The sequence below is a fragment of the Scyliorhinus canicula genome, chromosome 8 (genome assembly GCF_902713615.1).
Source record: "Scyliorhinus canicula chromosome 8, sScyCan1.1, whole genome shotgun sequence".
In the NCBI taxonomy this organism is placed as follows: domain Eukaryota; kingdom Metazoa; phylum Chordata; class Chondrichthyes; order Carcharhiniformes; family Scyliorhinidae; genus Scyliorhinus; species Scyliorhinus canicula.
Genome location: NC_052153.1, coordinates 154,259,160 through 154,279,120, shown reverse-complemented (window position 1 = coordinate 154,279,120; position 19,961 = coordinate 154,259,160). Strand labels below are relative to the sequence as shown.

Genomic DNA, 19,961 nt, shown 5'->3' with positions numbered 1-19,961 from the left:
CCTGCTGCACCCATTGACGAGTGCCTCTGTGGGCAGTGGGATTTTCTATCCCGCCAGCTGGCCAATGGGGTTTCCCATTGTGGGCACCCCCATGCCATCGGAAAATCTGCTGCTGGCGAAACGGAGGATCACGCCGATGGAGAATCCAGCCCAGGTTTGTGCCCTACAGTGATCCCAACCCCATGTTCCGTTCCCTCACTGGCAGTGAAATCAAAGTTTACATCCCGTTCCGGCAGGTCCATTCAAAAACCATCATTTGTATGAATTTTAATATCATTAGTGGGTTGGACACTTCATGCTGCACCCCTCCGTGATGCTCCGCCCTTCTTCGGCGGATATCATGCTGTTGTGTATTGGTGCAGGCCGCCGCCATGCGCATGCGCGATCACGGACCCAGCAATTCTCCAGCTGTATCCGCAGCTAGAGCCAGGGGTTCTATGCTGCCTGCCTGCTCGCCCCCCACCAGTGGGAGGATTGGTGCAGGTTTTGCGCCATTTTTTCGGGCTTAAAACGCCACTGTTCCCACACCGGCGTTAGCACGTAGTCTCCCAAATGGAGAATCCAGCCCGGGGTGTCTCTCTCATGATCGGGGTGGCCTGGTTCAGACTGCCATTGCTCAAGTCTGTGTTTTAGATGCACCCCTTGGTGCAAGTTACAGGCCTCTGGCCTTTCACTTAGCTGATTGCTCATGTGTCCTGTAAATGTTCGGAGAGCCTCTGGGTATCTGGGAGCCAATCCAGGCTGTCCCTCTGGAAAGTCTCAGACCCCAGCTGAATCATCAATGGAATGAGCATGGCCAAGTCCAATCAATGACACCAGGTACTGGCACTCCTCAGTTCACTCATCAAGAGCACAACCCCACTGTGGTGCTGAGGACTTTGGCACCCTCCCTGGCACACCTCCTCTCAGGGCAGAGGCCTCACCAGTGACACTATCAGCTAGCCCACCCTTAGGATCATGGGTGACATGTTAGCACAGTGGTTAGCACTTTTGCCTCACAGAACCAGGGCTCCGGGTTCAATTCTGGCCTTGGGGGACCGTATGGAATTTGCAGGTGCTCCCCGTGTCCGCGTGGGTTCCCTCTGGGATTGGCCATGCTAAAATGCGCCTTAATGTCCAAAGATGAGCAGGTTAGGTGGGATTACAGGGTTATGGAGGTAGGGTGGGGAATCTGCCTTGTTAGGGTACTCTTTCAGATGGGCCGAATGGCCCTGTTTCAGCACTGAAGGGATCCTATAGTCTCCAAGTACTGCCTGTGCACTGCACCCTTGCTCCCAACCACCCTGCCCGGTTAAGTGTCAGGTTGCCACTACTTATGTGTCACACCCAGGACCCACATCACACTGGACGTAAGCTTCCAGCAGACACACACTTACCTGACTAACCCCCATCTGTAGAACCTGCCCACACACAAACCTCTAAACATGGAGGCAATTGGCGGCACACAGTGACCTTCACCACCCCACAATCAGCTTTCTCCCTGATGGCAGGATAACACACGAGACCCGGTGAGGTAACCCACAGTAGACCCCACTGGGGAAACAGGACAGGGACCACAGAGCCTATCGCTGTCACGGATTGCGGTAGCCATCAGTGCCCCTGTTGAAAGGGACGGGTGCTGAGGAAGGAGGATCCCCACATCACAGGCCCGGTGCACTCACTGATGGGGACAGGAGTGCAGCGCCGACGAGAACATATCGAAGAGGCCGGATTGGGGGGCGAGGGGGGAAATGTGTTGGGTGTGGCACAGCAGTACAACTCAGGGACGCAGGGTGACTTTGTTCCCTGGTGGCTTTGGATGGGCAAGGCAATATTCATCTTGCTAATATGTCTTTTCTTTGTCCTCCCTACAGAGAAGAATGAGTACAGCCAGCCAGCATGGAGGCTGGAGAAGCAGGGCAAGCTCAGGGAGGACCCTGACAAGCGGAGCTTGCCCCAGAAGAGCAGGCGCCAGCCGATGAGACTCAAGTACCGGCCGGACAACAGGACGAGGAGGAGCTCCAAAGGAGGTGCTGCCTCAGGGCACGTATATACCTTCAGTGCTTGTCCTTCAAGGAGCTGCCATACTGCCTGTGCTGCCGAGGACTTTGGCTAACCAGTGAGACAATGTGCCACCTGTGCCAGGTGGTGGCACAACTGGCACCACAGGAGTTTGGAAGAGGACATCCGTTCCAGGTTCCACTCCCTGAATGTGCAGTTGGTGTGTGACCACAAGTTGCACATCATGCATGTCTGTGCTCGATACCCAGTCAGTATGCACAACGCATACATCCTGGCATACTCTGAGATTCCTGGCACCTGCGAGGCGAGGGGTTGGCACTTGGATGACAAGGGTTTCCTGGTAAGGTCATGGCTAACGACCCATGCAGCAAGCAGGAGCATCATTGAGCGGTGTATTGGCATCCTCAAGGTGCCCTTCCGATGCCTGGACTGCTCGGATGGAGCTCTTTGCTATAGCCCCAGGAGGGTCTCGCGCATCGGGCTGGCCTGCTGTGTCCTACACAACATCGCTCAGCAGAGGGGCAACATGCTGGAGGAGGAGGAAGAACGCCAAGCCTCAAATGATGAGGAGAATGAGGATGATTCCAGGAAGAACCAGGTGTGGAGTCCGGGCTGAACGGGCAGGCTGCCAATGTGTACTACAGGGCCACTGCACACAGGGCAACCTCATCACCTCCTGATTTGCCAACTGAGACCTGGCCACCAGCAGCTTTGCCGCCCTGTCCCACTCTTCCAATCCCCCCCCCCCCCCACCCTCAGCTCTCCCCACAATTCGAAATGCAACCCACTTCCCGATAACTGCCCACCAATTCCTTGTCCATCTTTCCCAGTACAACAGCTCCTTCTCCGAGGGTCCTACCAGCATCACCACAGGATGTTGACCCTTGGGAGTCAGTATCAGCAGATCCTGTCCAAGGGACAGATGATAATGACAATTTGCTGTGAGATGAGATCTGGTGCTCCTCATCATTTGACAAAGTCTGACTCATGCATTTAGCATCACACTCCACTGTCTGCCAAGGTGACCCCTGCAAGCGTGATGGCCAATCCATTTCACTTGCCCGTGCATCCTCGAAGACGGGGGTGTTGCGGGATTCAGGAAAGGTGCTACTACAAAGAGGAAGGCAGGCAGGGGGTTTGGGCCTTCCGAACCTGATATATTATTACTGGGCGGCAAATGTGGAGAAGGTACGGAGCTGGGTCAGACGGGTTGACTCCCAATGGGTCAGAATGGCCGAGAGTTTACATAGGGGGTCGGATTTGAAGGTGTGAGCAACAGCGCCGCTCCCGACGGCCATGGGGTGATGCTCAGGGAGTCCAGTAGTAATAGCTCCGTTGAGAATTTGGAGGCAGTTTGGCCAGCACTTTGGGTTGGGGGCAGGGTCAAGAGAAATGTCGATTCGGGGGAATCATAGATTTGAGCCAGGGAAGTTCCTAATCCACTGCACTCTGGGTAGTGAATTCCACAGATTCACTTTAGTTGGGAGAAATTGAATATCTCCTTATATAATTGCCACTGCTCATCAACCTTTTAGCCTTCCTGCCTAGCCGACTAGGGCCAGATCTGTTCTCATGCCTACGCAATTCCCTTTGTTTAACTCCAGAACTCTAGTGTGGGACTCCAGTTTCTCACTCTCAAACTGAAATTCTCTCATGTTATGATCACTCTTCCCTACAGGGACCATAACAATGAGATCATTAATTAATCCTTCCACATGACACAATACCAAATCCAGAATAACCTGCTCCCTGATTGGTTCCAAAACCTATTGCTCCAAGAAAAATCTCCAATACACTCAATGACTTTCCCTCGAGGCTACCCTTGCCAATTTATTAATCCAATTCATAAACATATTAAAATCACCCATAATTATTGTTGTACCTTTCTTACAGCCCCCCCCCCCCCCAGTATATCATGGTGTATACAGCGTCCCATTGTGGAACTACTGTTTGAAGAACTATGGATTACTCCCACCAGGGACTTCTTTCCTTTGCTATTTCTTATTTCTACCCAGACTACACATCTTGGTCTCCAGTGTCTATATAATTTCTCACTGCAGCACTGATCCCTTCCTTTTACTTGCAAAGCTACATCACCTCATTTTACTTTCTGTCTATCCTTCTGAAATACTGAGTACCCTTGGATATTTAATTCCCAGACCTGGTCTCCTTGTAACCATGTCTCAGTAATCACCACCAGATCATACCACTTTGTCTCTATTTGCGCTGTTAACTCATTAATTTTGTTCCAAATGCTTTGTGCATTCAGACATAAAGCCTTTAAATTTGTACTGTTAACAAATTTCCCCAGTTTTGTATGATTTCATATGACGTTCACATGTTCTGCACTGTCTTTTTATTTCTGATAACAATCTGCCTAATCACTAGCCTTCACTCCTCCCTTCTACCTTTCTAGTTTTCCATGCAACTGAACTCTCCCCCACTATTAAGCTAAAGCCCTTTCTACAGCCCAAGTTATATGATTTGCCAGGACTCTGGTCCCACCATGATTCAGATGGAGCCCGTCCTATCGGAATAGCTCTCTCCACTCCCAGTCCTCTTGCCAATGTCCTATGAATTCAAATCCATTTCTCCAACGACAACCTTTGAACCAAGCATTTACCTCTTTAATCTTAATGACCCTGTGCCAATTACCTCTTGGCACTGGTAGTAATCCAGAGATTATTACCTTTTTGGTTCTGCTTTCTAATTTAACCTCTAGCTGCTCATAATCCCTCAGCAGATCCTCTGTCCTTCTTCTACCCATGTCATTGGTACCTCAGTGGACCAGGATAACTGGATCTTTACCCTCCCACTCCAAGTTCCTCAGCTGCTCAGATACATTATCCTGAATCCTGGCACCAGGTAGCCAACAGAACCTTCGGTATTCCTGACTGTGGTTACTGGGAACAGTGTCTATGCCTCTAATTATACTATCCCTGATTATGACTTTATTTCGGTATTCCTGATTGTGGTTACTGGGAACAGTGCCTATGCCCCTAATTATACTATCCCTGATTATGACTTTATTTCGGTATTCCTGATTGTGGTTACTGGGAACAGTGCCTATGCCCCTAATTATACTATCCCTGATTATGACTTTATTTCGGTATTCCTGATTGTGGTTACTGGGAACAGTGCCTATGCCCCTAATTATACTATCCCTGATTATGACTACATTTCTCTTCTCTCCCCCACCTGAATGGCTCCCTGTGCCACAGTCAGTTTGCTCATCCTCCCTACAATCTCCGTTCTCGCCCACACAAGGAGCAAGAATCTTGAACCTGTTGGATAAGGACAAGGGCTGGATCCCTCCTCAACCTGCTTCACTCATAGTCACACCCTCCTGTCCTTGACCACTGGCTGAATTCAAGGTAACTAATCTAAGGGGTGTCACTGCCTCCTGAAACACTGCGTCTAGGTACTCCCCCTGATGTGTCCAAAGCTCAGACCCCAGCTCATCAACTCTGAGCCAAAGTTCGTCGCGCAACCATGACTTGCTACAGAGGCGGTGGCACAGTGGTATTGTCACAGGACTAGTAATCCAGAGACCTAGAGTACTCTGGGGTCCCAGGTTCAAATCCCACCACTGCAGATGGTGAAATTTGAATTCAATAAAAATTAGGAATTAGAAATCTAGTGATGACCATGAAACCGTTGCCATAAAAACCTATCTGGTTCACTAACATCCTTCAGGGAAGGAAATTTGACTTCCTTACCTGGTCTGGCCTGTATGTGACTCCAGACCACAGCAATATGGTTGACTCTTAACTGCCCCCTCAAGGGTAATAAATGCTGGCCCAGCCTGTGACACCCACGTCCCATGAACGAATAATAAAAAAAAGATGTGGTCACTCGGAAACACCAGCTCCCACATTATGCAGTTACAACAAATCGCCTGGCCTTGCATCTCTATTTTATTTAATTAGTTTTTAATTTGGTCTTCTTAAATTTCCAACTGGCTTTTAGTTTTTTTAATCTGAGGAATATTCATCTTTTTTGCCTTTAAACTGAAAGCAATTTAGATTAGGCAATTCAAATTAACATTTACTTACCAACCAATGAACTTCCTGTGGCATCACTCCTGGATTGATATTCAAATTCAGCCCACTGCCCGAGTTGAGGTGCTCCCCGCAGGCCTGGCTGTCTACACTGCCGGAAGGGAAGCGAAGGCCCCAGGCCTTGCACTGTTTTTATCCTCTGCCTGAGTTGAGGTATCCCCTGCAAGTCAGCCTGTCTGCCCTCCTGGAAAGTATGACAAGGAGGATAGAATGTATCAAAGACCAGCACCAAAGGAATGGAGATTACAGAACATAGTGAGGGAAGACTGTGGAATGATTTATAGCTAAAAAAGTGGGGATTTAAAATTTAATGTGTTGCACAACACGGTGCCAGTGAAGGTCTATGAAGACAAGGGCGATGGGTCTCTCGGACTGGGTGTGGGAAAAGTTATGAGTGGCCAAGTCTTGGTTGAGTGAAATTTATGGAGGAGAACATTGCAATAGTCATAACTGAAGGTGACAAACATGTATGAATTTTTAGCAGGGAATTGTTAAGATAAAGATGGAAATGGGCAATGTTGGGAAGGTGGAAACAAGGAGTCTTGAAGGCCAGGAAGTGGCATATTACATTGAAAACATGTTGAGCGATGACTCCCTCTGTATGATAGTCAGCTGTTAAAGGAAATTAAATTCTGGGATAAATTTGTTCCTTTTCTTTATTCTACAGTTTTTAAATAAGAATGAAACGGAGTCAGAGACTTCTAAATGTGAGGCAATGGACAAGTTAGCGAAAGGGCAAATTCTCAGTACGACAGACAGAAGTTTGATAACCTCTGCCCAAGAGGATAATTCGACTGATTCTACTGCTCGACCAAAATCAGGCAGGAAAAGAATTGCAAAAGAAGTTAATTGCCCCTGCAATGAGCCTCCTGCTTCGAGTAGACAAAGCTTTCATTTTAACGAAAAATCAACAGATAAAAAGAGAAAAGTAATGTCTCCTGTACGTGAGGATTTCTCCGACAAGCCATCCGAATGTAGTGGGAGGAAAAGAATACCACGTTCACGAGACTCAAAAACAACTTTCATGAATAATGTAACACCCAAAGCAACATGCAATGAATTATCACACAATAAGAAAACAACACCTTTTAACAATGCACGAGATGCTAAAATTGGTAATAGCTTTATTTTTCAGCCATTGAACCATCAAATGCAATCCAGACAAACATTGAATCATGCACAGGATTCCACAAATGTTAGGAACAGGTGAGTGCTACATGTGATGTTATATGTTGCTTTGCAAAAAATGCTCCATTAGTGGTATTTGCCCTTAAAACTGAGGATTTTGCCACTGTTAGTACATAAGAATAATAACTTATTATCACAAGTAGGCTTCAATCAAGTTACTGTGAAAAGCCCCGAGTCGCCACATTCCGGCACCTGTTCAGGGAGGCCGGTACGGGAATTGAACCCGCGCTGCTGTCCTTGTTCTGCATTACAAGCCAGCTGTTTAGCCCACTGTGCTAAACCAACCCCGGCATGTTCTAACGGCCGAGTTGAGTACAGGGAAAACAAATCTATGGGACTAGCAGGAAAGGCTGGAATTAGAACTGAAGCAAAGACTAATTTTCGATAATAAATCAAATGGATACAGAATGGACAATTTTTAAAAATTCATTCATGGGATGTGGGCGTCACTGGCAACCCACAATTTCTTGCTCATCTCTAACTATCTCGAAGGTGTTGGACTGCTGCAGGCCTTCTGGTCTAAGTGCATGCATGGTCTGATCAATGCTGTTTGTATGTGTACCTGCAGTGCTGTTTGTATGTGTACCTGCAGTGCTGTTTGTTTGTGTACATGCAGTGCTGTTTGTATGTGTACCTGCAGTGCTGTTTGTTTGTGTACATGCAGTGCTGTTTGTATGGGTATATGCAGTGCTGTTTGTATATATACATGCAGTGCTGTTTGTATGTGTACATGCAGGGCTGTTTGTATGTGTACATGCAGGGCTGTTTGTATGTGCACATGCAGTGCTGTTTGTATGTGCACAGGCAGTGTTGTTTGTATATGTACATGCAGTGCTGTTTGTATGTGTACATGCAGTGCTGTTTGTATGTGTACATGCAGTGCTGTTTGTATGTGTACATGCAGTGCTGTTTGTATGTGTACATGCAGTGCTGTTTGTATGTGTACATGCAGTGCTGTTTGTATGTGTACATGCAGTGCTGTTTGTTTGTGTCCATTCAATGCTGTTTGTATGTGTACATGCAGTGCTGTTTGTATTTGTACATGCAGTGCTGTTTGTATGTGTACATGCAGTGCTGTTTGTATGTGTACACGCAGTGCTGTTTGTATGTGTACATTCAATGCTGTTTGCATATGTACATGCAGTGCTGTTTGTATGTGTACATGCAGTGCTGTTTGTATGTGTACATGCAATGCTGTTTGTATATGTACATGCAGTGCTGTTTGTATGTGTACATGCAGTGCTGTTTGTATGTGTACATGCAGTGCTGTTTGTATGTGTACATTCAATGCTGTTTGTATGTGTACATGCAGTGCTGCTTGTATGCGTACATGCAGTGCTGTTTGTATGTGTACATGCAGTGCTGTTTGTATGTGTACATGCAGTGCTGCTTGTATGTGTACATGCAGTGCTGTTTGTATGTGTACATGCAGTGCTGTTTGTATGTGTACATGCAGTGCTGTTTGTATGTGTACATGCAGTGCTGTTTGTAGGTGTACATGCAGTGCTGTTTGTATGTGTACATGCAGTGCTGTTTGTAGGTTTACATGCAGTGCTGTTTGTATGTGTACATGCAGTGCTGTTTGTATGTGTACACGCAGTGCTGTTTGTATGTGTACATGCAATGCTGTTTGTATGTGTACCTGCAGTGCTGTTTGTATGTGTACATTCAATGCTGTTTGTATGTGTACATGCAGTGCTGTTTGTATGTGTACATGCAGTGCTGTCTGTATGTGTACATGCAGTGCTGTCTGTATGTGTACACGCAGTGCTGTTTGTATGTGTACATGCAGTGCTGTTTGTATGTGTACATGCAGTGCTGCTTGTATGCGTACATGCAGTGCTGTTTGTATGTGTACATGCAGTGCTGTTTGTATGTGTACATGCAGTGCTGTTTGTATGTGTACATGCAGTGCTGTTTGTATGTGTACATTCAATGCTGTTTGTATGTGTACATGCAGTGCTGTTTGTATGTGTACATGCAGTGCTGTTTATATGTGTACATGCAGTGCTGTTTGTATGTGTACATGCAGTGCTGTTTGTATGTGTACATGCAGTGCTGTTTGTATGTGTACATTCAATGCTGTTTGTATGTGTACATGCAGTGCTGTTTGTATGTGTACATACAGTGCTGTTTGTATGTGTACATGCAGTGCTGTTTGTATGTGGACATGCAGTGCTGTTTGTATGTGTACATGCAGTGCTGTTTGAATGTGTACATACAGTGCTGTTTGTATGTGTACATGCAGTGCTGTTTGAATGTGTAAATGCAGTGCTGTTTGTATGTGTACATACAGTGCTGTTTGTATGTGCACATGCGGTCCTGTTTGTATGTGTACATACAGTGCTGTGTGGGTGAACATTCCAGGAGTTTGACCAATCAAAAGCAAAAAAATGCAATAAATTTCCAAGGTAGGGTATTTGTGACATTGGGTGGAACCTGCAGCAACTCCTGTGCTGGCTGCTGTGGGTTTTGCAGTAGCCGAGGCAGCTTGCCATTGGCTCGTAGCAGGATCTTCTTGTGCCATCGCTGTCAATGGTTTTCCTGTTGTTCGCACCCTCCACCGCCAGGGAACCTGTAGCAATGGCGTTGGGGGGGGGGGGGGGGGGGGGGTGGGTCCGCCCACGTTTATAGAGTCTGTTCATCAAATCAGTAACTAACCAGTTTGGAGGAATGAGCCTTTTAAATAGTATCCCTGTTGATGCCTTGATTTGCAGAGTGAGTTTCAACCGTGGAGACTGCATCCAAATTTCACAAAAGACTCATATAACTAGCTTAGCAACTTTATTTAAATATTATCACAAAAGGTTGAAAGGCAGACAAAGCAAGTAATTAGTAAAACTAACAGAATGTTATCATTTATTGTTTTCGTTATTCGTTATTGGGATGTGGACGCCGCTGACTGGGCCCAGCATTTGTTGCCCATCCCTAATTGCCCTTGAACTGAGTGGCCTTTTAGTAGGGGGCAGTTAAGTGTAAACCATAATGCTGTGGTTCTGGAGTTGCATGTAGGCCAGACCGAGTAAGGACAGCAGATTTCCTTCCTTGAAGGACATTAGTGAACCAGCAGGGTTTTTACGGCAATCGACTCATGGTCATCATTAGATTTGTAATTCCAGATTTTTTAAATTGAGTTCAAATTTCACCATGGTAGGATTCAGGGGCCCCCACAGCATTAACCTGGTTCTCTGGATTACTAGTCCAGTGACAATGCCACTACGCCACCAGCTCCCTTAGCGGGAAATTGAATATAAAAGTAGGGAGATTATGTTTCAATTGTACAGAGCATTGGTGAGACCACATCTGGGGTATGGTGTACAGTACTGTTGTCTGACAATAATCACTTATTGTCACAAGTAGGCTTCAATAAAGTCACTGTGAAAAGTCCCTAGTCACCACATTCCGTCGCCTCTTTAGGGAGGCCGGTACGGGAATTGAACCCGTGCTGCTGGCCTTGTTCTGCATTACAAGACAGCTGTTTAGCCCACTGTGCTAAACCAGCCCCTTATTTAAGGAAGAATGTAAATGTGTTAGAGTCAGTTCCGAGAAAGTTTACTAGCCTGAAACCAGGATGGGCAGATTGTCTTATGAGGAATGGTTGAATGGGTTAGACTTGTCTCCACTAGAGCAGGGTTTTTCAAACTTAGGGTCGCAACCCACGGGTGGGTCGCGGATGGGTGTCGGGAGCGTCGTGAAGTGATCAATCGTGGCATTCTCAATCTAAGAATGCTGGCTGCTGCTGGCCTTTAAATACAAACGGTGAAGTCTTCCCACCAGAATCGATGGCAGAGAGCAAGTCACGAGCGCGGCACGTACACTGACACCACATTCCCTGCACATTTGTGATTTGGGAGCAAGATCATGAAGGAGAGATCCCTCCATTTGTAACTGCCAGCAAGCAAGCAACATGACTGCATGAAGAACTTAAGATGGGCCATTTTGTAATAAGGACGAGAGGGCCAGAGTCACAAATAGGCCAGGATCTCACAATTGAATGTGTTGGAGAGATCTTAGCAGGAGAGTCCAGGGCAGGACAAAGCAGCGCTGATATGAGCTGTATGCAAAGCTCGAGGGCTTCTGGTGAACACCCGACAGAGGAAAAACTGAAGTCAGGTACAAAACAACCTAAAAATAATTTATTGAGGTGTGGCTTTCTTAATTGTGCCAATGAAAATCAGGATCCAAAGCCCATGTGCGTTATATGCAGGGAGGTAAATGAAAGTTTAAAACCCTCAAATATTCAAAGTCATCACGAGTTCGGGAACAACTCTCTTGGTTTTTTTAAGAAGGATGCAGCAAGAACCTAAATCATTAGCTGACAAAGCAAGTGAGATTGTGAGGATCAAGCAGGTAAGATATAAGGATGGGCCACAAAGGTCATCCCGTGTGGGCCATGAAGATCGGCTGGCCTGGGTTGTGAAGGTCAACCGGCATTGGTCGTTCAGGTCGGTCTGCATGGGTCCTGAAGGTTAGCCAGTTGGTAAAAGAGAGTCCCGGGAAAAATTGTTTGAAAAGCACTGCACTGGAGTTTAGAAGAGTGAGAGGCAACTTGATTGAAATCTTAAGATCCTGAGGGGTCCTGTCAGGGTGGATAGGATGCTTCCACTTGTGGAAAAATCGAGAACTTGAGGTCACTTGAAAAATAAGGGGTCGTCGATTTAAGACAGATGATGAGAATTATTTTCCTTTCAAAGAGGTAGATAGGAGGTTACAGCCAGTTCAGGAATTATTTATTGAATGGTGGAGAAGACATGTAGGGGTGAGTGGCCTACCCCTGCTCCTAATTCGTATGTATGCATGTTCATATGTTATTTGTGCATCTTCCATAATTCTGACTTGCTCCTTGGAGGACCCTGATCCAAGTTAGTGGGCAACACATTTCCATCGTGGAATGAGTGTACATATGTTACTCACCATGCTGGATCATTTGGGAAGTGGTGGCGCAGTGGCATTATCACTGGACAATGCAAGTGAGGCTCCACGGTGGCACAGTGATTAGCACTGCTGCCTCACAATACCAGGGATCTGGGTTCAATTCCCACCTTGGGTAACTGTCTGTGTGGAGTTTCCACATTGTCCCCGTGTCTGCACGGGTTTCCTCCGGATGCTTGGGTTTCCTCCCACAGTCCAAAGATGTGCAGGTGGATTGGACCTGCTAAATTTCCCCTTAGTATGTCCAAAGGTTAAATGGGGTTACAGGGATAGGGTGGGGGAATGGGTCTGGGTAGGGTGTTCTTTCAGAGAGCCGATGCAGATTCGATGGCCGAATGGCCTCCTTCTGCACTGTAGTAATTCTATGACTAGTAATGTAAAGGCCAGGGTATTGATCTGGCGACCAGTTCAAATCCCACCATGGTAAACGGAGGAATTTGAGTTCAATAAAAAACCTGGAATTAAAAGTCTAATGATGATCAATAAACCATTGTTGATTGTCGTTAAAAACCTATCTGGTTCACTAATGTCCGAAGGGAAGGAAATCATCCATCCTTACCAGACCTGACCTACATGTAACTCCAGATGCACAGCAATGTGGTTGGCTCTTAAATGCCCTCTGAAATACAGACCCATTACGGTGGCACAGTGGTTAACACTGTTGCCTCACATCACCAGGGATCTGAATTTGATTATGGGTGACTATGCAGTTTGCATGTTCTCCCCAATGTCTGCCTGGGTTTCCTCCGGGTGCTCCAGTTTCCTCCCACAGTCCAAAGATGTGCAGTTTATGTGGATTGGCCATGATAAATGTGCAGGATTATGGGAAAGGGCGGGGAGAAGGCCTAGATAGAGTTCTCTTTTGGATGGTCGGTGCAGGCTTGATGGGCCAAATGGCCATCTTCTGCACTGCAGAGATTCTGTGAATCATGCGCTTATAAGGGTGGCATCGTGACATAGTGGTCAGCACTGCTGCCTCACAGCTCCACGGACTCGGGTTCTATTCTGACCTTGGGTGACTGTGTGGAGTTTGCATGTTTCCCTGTGTCTGCATGGGTGTCCTCCGGGTGCTCCGGTTTCCTCCCACAGTTCAAAGATGTGCGGGTTAGGTGGATTGGCAATGATAAGTTGCCCCTTAGTGTCCAAAGATGTGCGGGTTAGGTGAGGTTGAGGAGATGGGGTGGGGGCCTCTGTAGGATTTCCTTTCAGACGGTCAGTGCAGACACTATGGGCTGAATAGCCTCCTTCTGCACTGCAGGGATTCTATGGCCTAGCAAGCCACTCAGTTCAAGGGCAATTAGGAATGGGCAATGAATGTGATGCCCAAATCCCATGAATGAATTTTTAAAAATCTTTAAGCACTCGAACGCTTATAAACTGGGCACTGCACAATTAAATGTCAACGGCAATATACTTCTTTTGTCCCCTGCAGGTTAAGAGTATGGTCAGAATTAGTTCATTGCCATAAAGTGTACTCCCGGATCGATTTCTTTATTCTGAGCAGGGCTTTACTGACGGGGGGTGGTGGACATGGGGTACTTGGCGATCACAATCTCAGACCATGCAGGGTTGACCTGCAGGTTAGTAAAGACAGTAACCAGCGCCCGCACCAGAGGTTAGATGTGGGACTTTTAGCTGACAAAGGGGCGTGCGAGCGGCTGAGGAAATGTATTCAGAGCTACCTGCAGGTCAACGACACGGGGGAAATTTCAGCAGCGGTGGTCTGGGAAGCACTGAAGGCGGTAGTTAGAGGGGAGCTAATCTCGATCCGGGCCCACAGGGAGAAGGTAGACAGGGCAGAGATGGACCGACTGGTAAAGGAGATATTACAGATCGAAACGAGGTATGCGAAGACCCCAGAGGCAGGGCTTCTAAGGGAACGGCGGAGGCTATAGGCTTGTTAACCACCGGGGGGGGGGGGGGGGGGGGGGGGGGTGGTGGTGGAGCAGCTGAGAAAGGCAAGTGGGGCGATCTATGAGCAGAGAGAGAAGGTCAATAGAATGCTTGCACAGCAGCTTAGAAAGAGGGAGGCAGCAAGGGAGATAGGGAAAGTAAATGATGGAGATGGCAACCTGGTTGAAGATTTAGCAGGGGTGAATAAGGTGTTTAGGGATTTCTACAGTAGGCTGTATGGGTCGGAACCCCCAATGTGGCCGAAGGGGATGAGGCACTTCTTAGGGGGGCTGAATTTCCCAAAGGTGGACGAGGAGCTGGTAGAAGAGCTGCAGTCTCTCATGTTGTAGCTGCGCTCCTGTTTCCTGCCGTGTGTTTTGACTGACGGATCCAGGTATGCTGCACTTTTCAAGCATCTAATGTACATCCAGAGAAAAAAAAACAACTCAATCACCTGGCTCAGAAACTGTAATAACTTCAGATGCTGAAAACTCCTGAATTAGCAGAATAATATCGATTGTAATCAGGTGTCTTTTTTGATTCAGGGAAACTGTTTTGCTTAGGAAGGATGATAATGAGAAAGAAAGGGAAAACACAGCTAATGGAAAAACTGAAAAGCGACAAAGCGCTTCACAACATGGGACGATATCTGCAACGAATCCACGTCAGAGTTCGAGAGTTAAAAAAGAAAACAGCGTGCATTGTCACAATCAATGCCAGGATACAAATCATAGGAATGCAGCAGAATCGGGTGAGAATTAGCACCGCGATGTACTTCCCAATTTATTATGTGAAGATTCAGGTGCTGTGGCAGACCAATTTCACAAGCTCCCACAATTAGTATATGACCCTTATTTTAAAATAATGACATTTTGAATATTTGAAGTATCACCCTGGTTGTCTATGTGTGCACTGAGAGATGGACGACTGTGCACTGCCTATCATATTTACTCTTAAGTGCCTGTTTCACATCTAAAAATTAGGACAGCTGAATCCAATCTCTAGGCAAGAGAGCCAGAGGAACATAGAATATCTTTCCTCATTCAAGTTTTTTTTTGCATTTTGGACTCAAAGTTTCCAGATTACCTATTTGTAAGCTAATTTTTGTTGAACATTAGAAAGTGAGATACAGTGAGAGAAGTACACACAGAAAGATAGCAACAGAGAAAGATAATGACGAGAGAGAGAGAGAGAGATAAACAGATAGATACATACATACTCTAAATAGAAAAGGGGATTAAACAGGCAGACACACATGCAACCTGTCCCATCTAGTACCTTCACCTTCCCTTACTACTGACTGACCAGCGCACCAATCACATATTCCCTCCCTATTCCTGTCAAACTCTGGTTCCTGTCCCATTGTGATGCCAGATCAAAGGACCTCTTATGCAGCAAAACATTAGGTGCTCCTCTGCAAGCTGCCAAACTCCAGAATTCCTCCTGCAGTTCTACCAAAATCCCAGGATCATCTCCCCATGCTGCCAACACCCAAAACTGTGCCCAGTTCTTTCACTATAATACCACAATGACTACACTTAATAAGTATTACAATGGTTCTATATCACTTTAGCATGCCCTGAGGTCATGAAAGGTGTTAAAAAAATGCAATTATTTTTCAAAGCTTAAGGCCAGTCGCAAAAGCTACCAAAGCACAGGACTGCTCCCGGTGTAGCCAAATCACAATCCAAGACTGCTGGATATCAGATATCAGGTCCATGGATCTTATATAATATCTTGCTATCTATTCTTAGCATTCAAATTGGTAAGGGCTAATAATTGCATGTCCATAAAGATCACTCATTTCTGGTTTTCAAAATAATGGACAGAGTCAATAGCAAAAGCAATTGAAATCTCACAATACCATTTACTATTTGACTTATTAAATCACTGTTAATTAGCTGCCAGCTGCTATTTCCTGTGTGGTATATGTGGGAATTGTTATAGTGTGTCTTCTATCCCGCTGTGAGAAACACCACAGGAAATCCACAAATATTTTTTAAAGACCTTTGTCTGGTGCAAGCAATATATTTGTTTTTAAGTTGTAGAAAATACTGTTATGGTTAATATTTCTTAATTTATTATTTTTACCAGGTGGTGAACACATCCTGACTCGATCTACTTATAGCCGTTCTGCCATCGTAAGGTATCGCCAGAATATGAACAGGAGGAACATTTATGGAGAGACAAAGTTCCACAAAGCTGCATTGAGTGGGAATGTACATCTGCTTCGGGCTTTGATTCAAGCAGGTGTCAACGTAAACCTGCCAGATTACGCGGGTAAGGAGTATTTCTTCACATTTGAAAGTTTAAAGCTGCAAACATGTTGACAATTTTCAAACCTAAGGAGCAAGCTTTTATTGAACTCTAATTCCATGTATGGTTTCTGATTTGTTTGGAAGATGTCAGTGAATCCAGTTTTAAGCACGAGTCTCTTTGAGTACGGAAGAGAAAAACAATTAAATGATACAGACTACTGCACTATCTACTGCAATAATTTAATTAAACTGATGATAATTGGGCTGCAAGGTTTAGGACATGAAACGGTGCAGGTGTGAAAGGCATGCATTTGCAGTACATATGACCAACTTTAATTTTATATAAGAAATAAACTGTAGAAATTTGCATTAGGATGTCAGGGAGGATTTGGATTTTAGATGTTAAATCGGAAAGGGAAGTAAAAAGGAGTTTACAACTTAGAAAAGGTCATAAATAAATAAAGTAAGGTTTTTAAATTTTATTTGGTCCAGTAGGGGAATAAAGAGAGCGTGGAAGATTTTTATATTCTTTTTGCAAGTGCAGCAATTGATTAGGAAGATAAATGAAAAGTTGACGTTTATTTCAAGGGGTTTCTAGCAGTTCATCAAAATTAAGGATGACATCCGTCAAGCTTTGTGAGTCTTCAGATGATTCTAGAGCCACACATTTTTACACAGTGGGGACATGAGTTGAATTTGCAGCCCTGGGGTGGCTTCCCTCTCCTTCCTCTGCCGCCGCTGTTCTGCCTCGCTGTCAAGTCGCTGAGCCTCAAAGCAGCTTGCATTTTGATAGATCAGGTAGGGCCATGCCAGCGGTCATTCAGGGCCCCTCCAGATCAGTCTGTGATGGTACTACCGAGCCACTCTTGGTGATGAACATTGAAATCCCCAACCCAGAGTATATCTGCACCCTTGCCACCCTCAGTGCTTCCTCCAAGTGGTGTTCAACCTGGAGGAGTACTGATTCAGCAGCTGAAGGTGGCCGGTATATGGTAATCAGGGGCCTTGATTGAACCTGCCTCCACCAAAATAATCGGAGTTGGTGCTCGGCAACGAACCAATCCATGTCTCCGTAATGGCTACAACATCGTAGTTCCAAGTACTGATTGATGTGACCATTGATGTGACCATCAATTCACACGACACGTGGTTGGAAGTGAACAGTGGTTTTAATAGTCTTACAACAGAGCCTGCCTGCGACGAGATGAACTGCCAGGCAGGCTCACGACTGCCAAGCTTTATACTTCCGGTTAGTGGGAGGAGCCATGGGCGGAGCCCAGTACAAACTCCTCATCTCCCCCTATGGGCAGAGCCGCGCAACTGCTCGTATCCCGAGCTTGCATAGACACGGTACAACATATATAATAACAGTGTGAATTACACGGACTGTGATTCACCACATTCACCCCCTGTAAAAAATTGAGTCCAGCGGGGGTGATGTGTCTACAAAATCCAAATTACGAGTTACAAGTTACAATTTACAGGATGTAAATCACAAATTAAGTCGATCCGGCGGTCGAGTCGACCTCTGGGATCGGCGAAGCACCGGGGCTGCAGCCTCTTCTGGTGGCTGGGCGGTGGCGGTCGGCGAGGGGACCAATGCGGACTCCGGGGGTGATTCTGCCATAGCTTCGTATCCGACTGCTTCGACTGGTGACGGGGAGCGCCGGAAACCCAAGGGCGTGGGGGCGCGGAGCACGGGCAGCGAAACTGCAGGCGTGGGCGCCGGGCATCTCAGCGCAGGTAGTGTCGGAGTTGGATCCTGCAGGCGCCAGGTCCCGGAGGGAAACAGTGTCCTGACGGCCGTCAGGGTACTCTATAAATGCATAGTGTGGGTTTGAATGGAGCAGGAGCACTCTCTCTACAAGTGGGTCAGTTTTGTGAGTCCGGACGTGCCTCCGGAGGAGAACCAGGCCTGGTGTCTTCAACCATGCTGGGAGCGAAACCCCAGTGGTAGTGCCCCTGGAAAAAACAAATAGCCGCTCGTGAGGGGTTTGTTTGGTGGCCGTACATAGAAGGGACCTAATAGCATGGAGCGCGTCGGGGAGGACCTCCTGCCAATGGGAGGTCGGGAGATTCCTGGACCGGAGGGTCAGTGGGACGGTCTTCCAGACCGTTGCGTTCTCCCTCTCCACCTGCCCGTTCCCCCTGGGGTTGTAGTTGGTAGTCCTGCTCGAGGCAATGCCCTTTTCGAGCAGGTACTGACGCAGCTCGTCGCTTATAAAGGACGAACCCTTGTCGCTGTGTACATAGCTGGGGAAACCAAACAGGGTGAAGATACTGTGCAGGGCCCTAATGACTGTGTGGGAGGTCAAATCGGGGCACGGGATAACAAAGGGAAAGCGAGAGAACTCGTCGATGACGTTCAGGAAGTATACGTTCCTATTGGTCGAGGGAAGTGGCCCTTTGAAATCGATAGCGAGGCATTCAAAGGGCCGGGAGGCCTTGACCAGGTGGGCCCTGTCTGGTCTATAGAAGTGAGGTTTGCACTCCGCACAGATTGGGCAATCCCTGGTGATGGCTTTTACCTTCTCAGTGGAGAAAGGCAGATTTCGAGCTTTGACGTAGTGGGCGAGCCGGGTGACCCCCGGGTGGCAGAGGTCATTGTGGATAGCTTTCAGGCGGTCGTCTTGCGTGCTGGCGCACGTGCCACGGGACAATGCATCTGGGGGCTCGTTGAGGTTCCCCGGTCGGTACATAATGTCGTACTTGTAGGTGGAGAGTTCGATCCTCCACCGTAGGATCTTACCATTTTTGATTTTGCCCCTTTGAGAGTTGTCGAACATAAAGGCAACCGATCTTTGGTCGGTGATGAGGGTGAACCTCCTATCTGCGAGGTAGTGCCTCCTGTGACGTATAGCTTCCACGATGGCGTGTGCTTCCTTTTCGACCGAGGAGTGTCGAAGGTCCGAAGCAGAGAGGGTTCGGGAGAAGAAGACGACTAGTCTCCCTGCCTGATTCAGTGTGGCTGCGAGGGCGACATCTGAGGCATCGCTCTCTACCTGAAAGGGGACGGATTCATCCACCGCCCGCATGGCCGCTTTGGCGATGTCCTCCTTGATGCGAATGAAGGCCTGACGAGCCTCATCCGATAGAGGAAAGAGTATGGTCTTAAATAGTGGGCGGGCTTTGTCCGCATACTGAGGGACCCACTGGGCATAATAAGAGAAAAAGGTGCCTGGGACAATGAGGGAGAGGGAGTTCTAAGGGCGCATACGGTCCGGGTTGGGGCCCAGGACTCCGTTCTCCACGACATAGCCGAGGATGGCTAGCCTGGTCGTGCGGAAAACGCATTTCTCCATGTTAAAAATTAGGTTGAGCTTCTGGGCCGTCTAGAGAAATCGATCGAGGCTAGCGTCGTGGTCCTGCTGGTTGTGGCCGCAGATGGTGACGTTATCCAGGTACGGAAACGTGGCCCGCAGCCTGTACTGGTCCACCATTTGGTCCAGTGCTCGTTGGAACACCGAGACCCCATTAGTGACGCCAAAGGGAACCCGGAGGAAGTGGAAGTGGCAGCCGTCGGCCTCAAACGCCGTGAAGTGGCAGTCCTCCGGGCGGATTGGGAGCTGGTGGTATGCAGACTTCAGATCTACGGTGGAGAAGACTTTATAATGGGCGATCTGATTCA

The 19,961-nt window shown here is 47.2% G+C and overlaps 1 protein-coding gene across 1 annotated transcript in view; it reads left to right on the top strand.

Moving 5' to 3' along the window:
• LOC119969932 (ankyrin repeat domain-containing protein 31-like) overlaps positions 1 to 19,961 on the top strand; it is a 273,205-nt gene that overhangs the window by 149,021 nt on the left and 104,223 nt on the right. The window contains exons 8-10 of the mRNA XM_038803900.1: positions 6,730 to 7,268; positions 14,621 to 14,826; positions 16,170 to 16,355. Coding sequence (XP_038659828.1) covers positions 6,730 to 7,268; positions 14,621 to 14,826; positions 16,170 to 16,355 — 931 coding nt within the window. The remainder of the gene's footprint in view (positions 1 to 6,729; positions 7,269 to 14,620; positions 14,827 to 16,169; positions 16,356 to 19,961) is intronic.